At 32.2% G+C, this 12,222-nt stretch overlaps 1 protein-coding gene across 1 annotated transcript in view; it reads right to left on the reverse strand.

The window, feature by feature from the left end:
• RhoGEF3 (Rho guanine nucleotide exchange factor 3) overlaps nt 1-12,222 on the reverse strand; it is a 90,915-nt gene continuing 78,693 nt past the window's right edge. Inside the window, exons 6-15 of the mRNA XM_089231125.1 lie at nt 11,065-11,241; nt 10,548-10,739; nt 8,729-8,908; nt 8,462-8,566; nt 4,623-4,880; nt 4,341-4,466; nt 3,959-4,043; nt 2,683-2,841; nt 2,345-2,422; nt 1-343 (exon numbers count right to left, since the gene is read on the reverse strand). Coding sequence (XP_089087251.1) covers nt 135-343; nt 2,345-2,422; nt 2,683-2,841; nt 3,959-4,043; nt 4,341-4,466; nt 4,623-4,880; nt 8,462-8,566; nt 8,729-8,908; nt 10,548-10,739; nt 11,065-11,241 — 1,569 coding nt within the window. The 3' untranslated portion in view covers nt 1-134. The remainder of the gene's footprint in view (nt 344-2,344; nt 2,423-2,682; nt 2,842-3,958; nt 4,044-4,340; nt 4,467-4,622; nt 4,881-8,461; nt 8,567-8,728; nt 8,909-10,547; nt 10,740-11,064; nt 11,242-12,222) is intronic.

Genomic DNA, 12,222 nt, shown 5'->3' on the forward strand with positions numbered 1-12,222 from the left:
ATGAGCTCTTAGCAGTACCATTGAACCATACCATGCCATTTATCTGATTGGGAAAGAGTTGCACCAATCGTAAATGAACTCTTCAAATGTGTATATAACACCTCAGGCTTTTTGTTACAACCACAATCTTTATTTTAACCCTTTGGCTTCTTTCCACTGCCAAAATGGAACCATCCTGAACCTTTTTTTCGGGGTGGACCCATCTTGGCACCAGCCATAATTGCTAATTCTGGGTGAATATTGGAGGGAAGACTGCCGGTACGTGATTTGGCACTTGGAACATCCAGCAGCAATTCTGTAACAGCTACATCAGGATGTTGGCGGCGATTTTTAGTGAATTTGGCTGCAAAAATATAAAATTGGTTTTTTTCAACTGTATCACAGCAACATACTTATGTATCAAATATAATTGCATAGCTCTTCAAAGAGAGGTCACTTATATAAACATATGGCTCATTCAAAGAAATTTCTCAGTATGTAATCACAAATATTAAAAAAAAGCTGCGACAATATTCTGCCATTATTGACTTAGTTTCATGTAAAGAAAGTGGTTGCACGATTCATTAAAATGTGAACTAGGATAATTTATTGTTTAAGAAAAATCCACTTAAAACATCAAAACCAAAATATAAAAACATTGGTCTGAATCAGAGATGGCCAACCCTTTTCCCTAGCCATGCCACAATCAAGATTATTTTCACCACTTTACAAATTTTAACAGGCAGACTATGTGTCTAGTTTTTATGGGACATGAACATTCTCTTCGTTTCTGCAAAATATTGTATGGTTGCCCTCCAATATAAAAATTTTCATTTTGCTACTATTTTGAACTCTAAATTGTTTTTATTTTTTGGCATAAATTTGATTATTTATATGCAGATTGTGCATGTGTAACAGTCCCGTAGAGCCAGAAATTTCGTTCGGGGGTACCAATTTCATTTCAGGAGAGGGGACCAATGTGATAGAGCAATAGATTTGGCCATTATCCCTTTTTCTGTCATTTCCTCACATTTCAGGGGAGGGGGGACCAGAACCCCAAGTCCCCTCCTCTCCCTACGCCTTTATACAACATATTTAAGCCTTTATACATATCAAGTTAAACTTTGAATGAGGACTTGGTCCTTTCCCAAGAATTCATGAATATACAATGTATCATCATTATACAATGCATGTCCCCCGTGTGGGTGATTCTGAACCTTGTACATGTGGGACATCCAAAAGCTATGCCTAAAGTTGAAAAACCAAACAGAAATGAATAGATATTCATTCTGTAGATAGATATAGATTGAATAGAAAGTCATCACTAGAGCCCGACTTATATTATATTCTGGCCTTTTTTAGCATTAATGCATATAAATGCATGAACTCAAAGAATTTTCAGAATACGTCCATATTTTTCATTGTTAATATTTTCTTAACGTTGGTTTTTTTCTGCTGGTGGGATTTAATGGATTAATAGATATATTTGTAATACTGTATTCTCCAAATGTAAACAGTTTCATTGTAGGATATTTCTAAAGATATGTCAATAGCATTCAATTCTTTTTAGAAATAGTGTTGAAATTCTTTTGCTACTGGTATTTTAGTTGCCTAGCAGCTACAATGAACTAGAAATTAAAAATACCTAAAAAAATATGTAGAAGTTATTTGCATATGCAGTATATGTGTTAACAGTACATACTGCCCCCAAAGCAGAATGTGCCAAGAATAGTGTAGAAAAACGCTATTATATATATGCGAATTTTTACCGCAGAACATTTTCAGTCAGCTGAGAACTCGTTGCAGAACATCACAAAACATTCTGCTTCGGGACATACTGCCAAAACCAAAAATTGGCCAATTTGTGATTGGGCCAGCCATTGCGAAATGGGCAATTTCATTAAATATTGACCCAACCAATATCAGATTTTCAGACAGAGCCTGGAAGTTCAGACAAAATGCCATAAATGCTTTTTAAACATTTTGCCTATTTTAAAACTTTTTTGGTAAAAATGCATTTTTTGAAATTTTCATGCCATAAATGCCTATTTTAACAGTTTTAAATCTATTATTGAATTTCAGAGGCCATAATCTGTAATACTTGGATATTTTGAGCATTTAAAACTTCAAAAGAATTGTCTTTTTTAAAAAATTTCTAACTCTCAGTAGTTGTATAAAGAACCAAAATTGGTTTAGATCCCTCTATTTTTAATATGGAAAGTTCTACTGTAGCAAACTTATGAATACAGAGGCAGCAATTTGTTTAAGTCAGTGTTAACGTAAAAAAGATTTACCATATAAAATGAATAAAACGATCCAAATTAAAACAAAAAAAATGGATGAAAGTATTTCTCATTTGTTATACCTCTTGGCCTTTTTGGCTTCTGTTTGTTGAGTACGGCTGTTCTGGCTGCTCTTTTTGCTTCCTCTGTAACGACAAAACCTGAAAAGAAAAAAAAATCTATTTTAATTATTTGTCTCAGGCTAATTAATAATGAAACAATAGAATCATGTATGGTTTTCATCATTTCAGTCCAAGCTTCAATAAAATGTATGATAGTTCTAACACAATCTAGCAAACCTGAACCGTAGCCACTGGTTTTCAACTTGAATTTTTTTCCCCGCCAATGAAAAGAACTGCAAAAATCTAAAAAAACAAAAGTGATTGATGAGATGTCAAAAAAGATGTTTGTTTTCTCTTACCTTGTTCCTTATCGTCTTCAACTCGTTTTCTTTCCATATCAAAAGCAGCCAACCACTGCTCTTTCTCGACTGCTGTTTTGGCGTAGAATAAATACCATTTCTCTTTTCCCCTACAGTACAACTTCCAAGCATTCTTAACATTCAGTGCAAACTGAGGATCTGTTTTCAATAGAAAAAACAAATTTTATACTTAGAATAATATATATTTTTTTAAGAGTTTAATTCTGCAGAAATGAGGGGGCCTCACAATTTTATATTGTATTCCAATAGATATTTTATACCATTATTTTTTTTTAATTAAAAAAATTTCATGTTTAACTTGAGCCATCCCAATAAAAATGAGCTAGCTTTACTAACTCTGTCATATATTGAAATTCAAATGTGCAATATAAATCAAAACTAATAACTCAAAAGACTCCAATTCAAAGTACTTCATTGATAGTGAAAATTGTATTTGATAATTATTTTCTCATGAATTTGAACTTTTGTTCAACAAAGAAAGAAAAATTGAGGTAAATTTTTAAACTAACTAAATATTTTTTCAAATTACAATCCGATTTTCTCTTCAAAATTTTCATATAAAATGTCCATTTAATAATTCAAGAATTGAAAACCATCTCATACAGTTTACTTTTTTTTTAAGAAGCAAAGTACAAGAAAAAAAATTTCTAAGTAAAATTACTTAGAAAAAATTCCCCAAAGCAGAATATCCCAAAATCTGCAACATATAGCTCAGCATGTTCGGTGCACTGCAGAACAATTTTGAGAAAAATTTCAAGAAAAGAGACAAATGTTTCTCGGTATCGAAAGCACTTAGGAGAATTTTCACTGCAGAACATTTTCAATCCAATAAAGGCTCATTGCTGAACAATGCAAATCACTTTGCTTTGGAAGAACCCCTTTTGAAGAATTGTCTTGTTTGTATTGTGCATATTTTCTAATGTCAACATTTAATGGTTTTTTTTCAACGTCTAGTTTACTTTATAGGCTATCCTTTTTTTTATATTTCTTAATGTAACGTAATTATTTTTATCATTTTTTAAGGCATTTATTATTTTTTTCACTTCATTAATTTAATTTGTTATGTAAATGAAACATTGCCACTAGATGATGAATATGTTTTACTCCAGATTGCATTTTGGTTTTTGTTCCTATATCAAATGAAGTTGATTTGATTTGGAATGTTATTGTCAAAATCTACTATTTATAGCAAGAAACCGACATCCCATGAATTCATGCTAAGGGGAAAAATCAGGTTAAAAAAATCGTATGTTACCTCTTCCATCATCTATGTCCAAAATATCACAGTCATCTAGGTTTAGCCTGCCTTTGTATGCATATGTATGGCGTTTTAATAAATCCTACAACAAAAATACATAATTAATAAACTAACCAAAATATTTAAAATAATGATTCTGCTTGCTTCCAATTGTAAATATTATAGGTTTTGAAATTTCAAGATTTCAGTAAGAAATCAAAGTTTTGAACCAAACTTTTAAATAAACATTTGTAGATACTATTACAAAATAGTGAAAAAGAAGTTTATTTAAACACCATAGTTTGTTATGCTGTTATAGAAATAAAAGTAAAGAATGAAATAAGAATACGAATAATGCAAAGTAAAAATGTTATGAAGTTCATATTTATGTGCTCCATACCTTTTTACAATAGACGAGTAAATGATCAAATATAAATATGTACACATCTCTAGACCACGAGGATGTCACTCGAGTCACTTCTCCACAATGGATCAATATTGAGCTAGTATCAAGAAGATCAGGACCCTGAAATCAAAGGTAGGAAATAAGTTTCTACAATCAAGCAAGCATAGGAAATTCAGAAATAAGAAAAAAAAAAACTTAAGTATGAGGGGGAACCAGAAAACATTGGCATAAGAGTAAAAGTTTCAAGTTACGATTGCATATATTTTTTTCACTGACCTCCCATCCTTCTATGGTGTTTTGCCACTCTGCAAGCCTCTCCAGGCATTCCATTCTTCTTTTCCTCTCATTGACAAGTTCCGCAACCTCCTTCATGGCAGCAAATGCTTTAGTGACTGGAATGTGATCTGGGTGACTGATATCAGTGAACTTCAAGAGCTCTGCAAGTTGCAAGGGATACTTGCAAATCCTCTGAATGGGTGTCAGCAAAAAGCCATCTAGAGAGATGTCTATCATCTCTTGGAGTAGCCTACATGCCTAAAACAAACAATTCTCAATAAATATATATTGATTCAAAAATCTAAACACATTTTTAAAATTTTGAAACCATTCAGATACCTAAATGCCGTGAAATGCTTCTATCACAATACTCAAGGGATCAGAGAACCATATCGTTATAAAGGAAGTATCATTTTAGATGGTATGTACCGACACTATGAAAGTGCATCAGGACCAGAGTAATATTGTTACATAGATGATTACAATTATATAGGATTTCAACTGCATAAACATTTCCAGAATATTCCAAAAAATCTTATTTACAATATAGAAATATTTCCAGTTCAAGTATTCTGGCTTAATTAAATAACTTTTAACATATGGTCCCAAAGATGACATCTTAATCAGGATCCACTGTATCACAGCAATACTAAATGAGCACAAATGGAATATTAGATGCTAAAATGTACCACTAAATTATATAATACAGTGGAACTTTGGTTTACAAGCATAATTTGTTCCGTGGACATGTCGTAATCTGAAACACTTGTATAAAGAATCAATCTTTCCTATGGAAACTCAAATGATTCCTTCCATAACTGTTACCCTCATGCCAACCACAATTATTCTCAAAGGAAAAAGCAGGTTAATTTATTTTAAATAATTATATTTTTATCTAATTATATTGAAAGTTGGAGTATTTATGGAATTATACAGGAAATAATTAACAAGGTATACAATAATAACAAGGGGTTTCACTTGAAATTTTCACTTGTATTGACACCCAAGTGGGCGAGTTAGTCTTTCATGGGCTTGTGCTATGAATGCCACTCTTGTAGTCAGTGACATCTTAGCGATTGAGCCCAAACAAAACAATGGCCCTTAAACCAGGGTTGGTAAAAAAACCGGTTTTTTTGAAAAAAACCAAAAAACCGGGTTTTTTTGGTTTAAACCGGTTTTTTGTTTTAAATAGTATTAACATTAAAAACAATGAAATTTCTGAAAAATCATTTGAACTTCCAATAATTAACTAAAATAAAATGTTTATTAATGTAATTAACACTATTCCCATGCTAATTAATCAATAAATATTTATTACGTTTTAACAAAAACCAACTTTTGCAATTTCATTATTTTTTGCTTAACTCAATGGATTACTGTGTGTTTGAAAATTCTTTTAATGTTATTATTAATCATATAATATATAAAGGTTTTTCTCCAGTTACTTTCAGTATGCTTAATTAGGAAGCTATTTTGCAAAAAGTAATAAAAATTAGGTGAATACAATGTATGTAATGAAGCATAAATGATGCAGATTAATTAGCAATGATTTACGATATACAGGGTGATTATAACTAAGGTTCTGATTTCAAAACACTGTAAAAAAAGAACGATTGTCAGAATGACTTGAAAATTGACATGAATATTCCTGAAAAAATTCAATTTTATTTGATAAAGGGGAAAAAATATTTGAAAATGTAAAATTAATGACATCGAACATGTGGGAAATTTGCTCGCAGAATGGAAACGATAGCCAGTCATGGCAGAATACCTTAATTATAGCATTTCACGATTTCATAATTCATGGAAACATCACAAAAAACGAAGTAATTGAACAAATAACTACAACTTACTTAAGAAATGTTAAACATGTTGTCCACCGCATGTTCTGGCTATGAGGTTGAAAGCACAAAAATTCTTGTTCAACAACAGAATCGGAGTATGCCATGGTCATGATGTGGATGTGCTTGCAATTCAGCTTTATTAAACCAAATGCCCCCCCCCCCCCCGTTAATATTCCTGAGGAACTTCTAACATATAGGGAATGTGCTAGAGATTGCAATTCACCAAAGTTTGCAATCTGACCACTGTTTATAACATTTTGAGGTACCCCCCACAGCCAAAAGTTGCAACGGTTAAGGTGCATCCTGGCAAAATGGGTCTTCAGCAGCTGCTTTTCTGGTATTGCAATGTGCATCTTGATAGAAGTTCTATCCACACACTGATGCTGTGGAAGTGCCGAAATGATGTGGTTGCACAAAATAGATTATACTGCTGGCTAAGTACAGCATAATCTACTTGCACATTTTGTACTTTTTTTTTTTTGCGAAAAAAACTTCCATTGCTTCAGGAGTATCCATGCAAATTTTCAAGTCATTCTGATCAGTACTTATTGTATAGTTTCGGAATCAAAACTTAAATTATGATCACCCTGTATATAGCTGATTATTTTTCATAAATCTGTTACTATTATACAGTAAGTAGAACCTTGATTAACTGGGCTTAACAGTGTGTGTGTGAAAGTATAAAAAAAAAACAACTATTGAATATTAAGATTGGGAGATATACAGTAGAAGATGTGCTAATTCTTATGGGAAAGAAAATGAAAATGTATGTGAGGTAATGTAACTACTAGTACACCAGTCTTCCAGTCTTTGCCCTTTAAAGACAGTTGGTGTCTTTATTGGATTATAGGACCACCTGGCCCTAGCATGATGGTATCACTACTGTAGCTGCTTCTTTGTGAAGGGAAAAAGAAACCCTGTGAGATAATACACCACTACATTTAGATGTGTGATGCAATCCTTATTCATGAATTTGCTAAAGATAGAGCATCAGAATGTAGCCAAAGGTTAGAAATTGTTGTAAGAATGAGAAATTTTGACTTTTATATATATAACTTTATTAACTAATATACCTCATATGAAAAATATATATATATTCTGGCCACTTTTATGAGACTTTTTGAAAAAAACCACTTATAAAATCTTATGTCATTTAAAGATATACCACCAGAATGTACCCCAAGGTAATAAAATGTGGTAAAAATGAAACATTTCGGCTAATAATGAACCAATATGATATTTTTCAAGGAAAAAAATTATATTTAGGCAACTTTTATTTGATTTTTTGAAAAAAACCAAAGTGGTTTTTTTAAAAAAATCACTTGGTTAAAACCATGGTTTAAACCAACGTGGTTTAAATCAAACAACCCTGCCTTAAACTATTGAAAGGTTTCATTATCACACATATGCATCCAATATAAATTTCAACTTGATTTTTCACTAAAATAATAAAAACCGCGGAAAAAAATGCTTGAACTTGGCCTCTCAACTCAATAAGACTGATTTGCTCACAGTAAGATAAAGTGAATTGTCAGCTTTATGATTGTAAGCATTCAATGGTCAACCAACAACATGAAGAAATACACAAAGAGCACACAAAGCCTCAGATAGACTAGCCTCAGATACCGAAAACTGCTCATCTAGTAGTCTTCAGTATATGTGCTACTTGTATTGAGAGAAATATCTGAGTCCCAGTAAATGAAGAGATAAATTTTCTTCCTAAAATCATCTCCAAATATAACTAGTCTTCTGAAAAATCTTGTATCTAATCAGACCAAGTGTCCTTATTTTATTTATTTATTTTTTTTTTAACATTTTATACTTGGTTCAAATGTAAATAAAATTTGATTAAAAAAAGGCAATTTTTTTTTTTAATTTCTCATTGTGCAAGACATTGCTCCTATATAGAGTTGTAATTTGTTTAAAATTTTTGCTACTCTTCTGAATCACTTGCTAACCAAAGTTCCACTGTACTCAAGAGTTTGTCCTACCTACCTCAAAGAAATGAATGTACTGAGAGTCACAGTAAAGTTCCTGCAGCTCACTCACAGCTAATGGGTGATTGTTACAATACTCTGAGTACATCTTGAAATTTTCTTTCTGAAAAAATTGATGTAACAAAAATTACTTCACTTTCATTTAGAGGAATAAAAAAAATTATCCAGTGAGTGACTACTGCACGATTCGATTAAAAACACTAAAATGGCTCGGAAAGTACCAGTGCATTACGTAAAATATTTTTTTTTTTTTGTTTTTACTCACATTTTTCAGGAAACAATTTCCTATTTGACTTAAATGAAGCGATTCTTTACTCAAACAAAGCTCCAAATCTTTCAGAAATTGACTCTGGAAGAGGTAGATGTCCTTGATGTTTCCAAAGACTGTGTCAATTCTTTCTTTACTGAACATATCTGGCCTACGCAAGACTTGTTTCAGATATCCCTGTATGATAAATTTAAAATACAAGTTGAATAGAATATCAAATATTTTAAATGCTTGATGGAACAAAAAACCCCATGCTTATACGAGAATTCAAATCTGACAAGTTTTATTATGACCACACATGCATCTGATTAACATTCCAGGGAACCTCTCGTAACAGTATAGCTGAATAGCTATATTGTTATGCATAGCTGATAATCTAAAATTAACAGTTATTTCCAGGCTATGAACTTTGTAGATTGCTCCAATTGCTTATTAACCCCTTTACGATCACGGATGAAATATTTCATCCAAGAACCAGAAGAATAAATGCAATTCTCTCAGTTCTGTTTTCTTTCTCCACAATATTGTGAAGTTTTATTGTAACCCTCTGAACCCAAGTTCTTTTTCCACCCAGTTTTTTTTATATAATCCTGTTAGGAATTTTCTTTCCTCACTTATAATGCATTTTTATACTATATACATGTAAGAGCAAAAGAGAACACAGAGTGAGGGTGAAAATAGACTATAAAATACTTTTATCTATTTATATATTATACTGTTGTTCCTTTTATATATTTTTTTCTTTTCTTTTTCCTTCTCCCTCTTTTCTGCTAAGATGTGGTTAGATTAGGACAAGGTTACCAGATTTATTGCCAATTTGTCGAATAGAGATATCCAAATTTTGTTGCCAAAGCTTGTATGTGAAATGGTTAACAGTTTTCAATGATAAGAAAAGGTGAATTTTTCTTTTACACATCATGGATACATACATTATAGCCAAAGTCCTAAATCGGTCAGTTCATGATTTAGATCTGTTTGCCAAACTTTTTATTCCATCGCTCCCCTTTTTTCAGAATTTTTTGCTAATCACCCCCTAACTCAAGAGAACCCTTAAGATCCTATGTTAAATTCGTAGTTTCTATCCCTCCCCCTATACCATTCCAACGCTCACCCGGGGGGAGGGGCATTGCCCACTTTGGGGAAACACTAATTTAAATATACGGTCAGCCTTGCTTAATCAGATATCAATGATTCCAACATACAATATTTGGTTAAGCCAGGTATCTGATCATGCCGGAAACAATTTAGTTGTCATTTTACAATGTTAGTATAGTTTGTATATTGAAAACGGATGAAGAATTCATATTAACAAAGCTTCTGGAATAAATTAGACAAAAAATGGAATTAAAATTATTTAATTACAATACCCAAGCTTTTTACTTTTCATTAGGAAAGTCAGTGCCCTCAATTGGCTCAACAGAGAACATAAAATTAAACATACACATTAAAAGCAACTTCAATACTTAGAAGCCAGTACCTACTCTTAAATATATATTTTTTAATCTTAACTTAGTAACATTTTCCATTAATTCCAAAATGTTTCATTTAATAAAAACATTATGTGTATAATGGTTGATTTGTATTAACTGATGCGTGAAGCATAATATTGGAATAAACGAGATAAAGTCATTGAAATTACCATATCAAGCGGGAAAACTTTAACATCGTCTCTGTGGGAGAAATTTTGATGCCAGAATATGTTATCCAATTAAGATAGCTGACTGTTGTGTATCTAAGACTATTTGTGAAGTTCTAAGGTTAAATATGCTTTTGAGCAAAATAATTTTAAAAAATGACGATAGACATGAATACAAACCTCCACAACATCCTTGAGGTGCTTGACATAATCCCTCTCAGTTGCCACAATCTCTTGAACAATATTCGCTCTTACTTGTTCACAGCTCAGATTATTTAAATTTCCTTTGCAGGGTGGTGAACACTGATTTTGGACGTTGTCTGATTGCTGACTGCTGAAGTTATTGGACGGACCTCTATGGTTGATGTAAAGCTGAAAGTATTATGAACAGAAAAAAATACATTTTTAATTTGAAAATAATTTTTGATGTAACGAAAATGATATATTTGAAATTTGTTAACAAACTACATAAAAACTTCAAGTTAATTATTTAATATTGACCCACTGAAGGACTTTCATTCCCTTGGAGTCATGTAGTCTCTGTGTCATTGTCATGCATGTCATTGTGTTTTTCTCTGTTGTTTTGAACCTGTTTTATGTGTTGTGTTTAGTCCAATTAAAAAAAAAATTGAAGTAAATTTTACCTTTTATTTCCAACATCATAAGTTGGAAATTTCAAGATTAATAATTCACTTACTCTGACAAAAGCTGAAGGAAACCAGCCCCCTCGTCCTGCTCTAGTCCCCCACCACCATTCTTGGTCACTGGTGTCAGTCACTTCTATAAGATCACCGGCTTGGAAAGGCAGCTCTTCAGAATCAGATGTTTCATGATCCCACAAAGCTTCTGCAAATATTCCTCCTTCGCTCGATAACTGGAACAAATGGAAGTAAGAGAACCTGATCAATTAAAATTACACCTTTTTACAGTATACTTCTAAAAAATGTCATTCATGTTAGCAGACGCATAAATGTAGCCTATCTTGCACCATGTTTTTACATAAAGTTCCAGGACTAGTGTTGTGATATTTACCCGATGCCAGAAATGCCGCGATCAAGGAGGCAGCTCTCCCAGACTGGAATAATGATTAACAAATAAATCTCATCTATTGCCATTCAGTCTTTGAAATTAAGACAGTCGAAACAGAGGTTCTGCTCTCACATTTTGTAGCATTAATAGAGTTTGTGGTTTTGGAGAACTGATTGTTTCTATCAGACAACATATGCACCTCATAAACATTCTTTTTGGGATTTCTAATGAACTGGTATGTTCTAAAACTTGTTTATATATATCAATTGAGATTTTATTAGTGTCTGGGTGCATGTTTTGTTCAAATTATCCGAGTTTCCATCATTCTTACATCCTTCAACAATATGGTGAAAACTCTGATAATGTGAACAAAACATATGCACCCAGACACTGATAAAATCTCAATTGACATACATACACTTTTGGCCATATTTCCTTGGAACAGAAAGCATCACATAAGATGAACATTGAAGTTATCCTCTGAATAGCAGCCACTTTTGGAAATTAAAATGATGCATTATCAAATAAGAGAAATAAACCTAAAGGTTTGCTTGAAAGGAGTCTTTCCCTTCTTTGAGCCTCTTTAATATAAGAAATGCCAACAGATACTTTTCTATGTCAGTGGTTTCCAAAATGTGGTCCCCCAAATGTTCAAGTAGATGCTAATGGGTGCACTAGGAGCACTTTTTAAAAAAATGAGTAGAATTTAAGGTTAGAATTTGGCAAGTGTCATAGACCAGACAGTCGTTTTTCATGCTGTTTGACAAAGACAGTAAACCCCAGTAAACACTAAGGTATTAAAAATATTACCTAAGATTTAAAAAAA

This window comes from Pholcus phalangioides, unplaced genomic scaffold (assembly GCF_987345545.1).
Source record: "Pholcus phalangioides strain wild (caught in Gottingen) unplaced genomic scaffold, Ppha-v1.0 ptg000001l_1, whole genome shotgun sequence".
NCBI lineage: Eukaryota > Metazoa > Arthropoda > Arachnida > Araneae > Pholcidae > Pholcus > Pholcus phalangioides.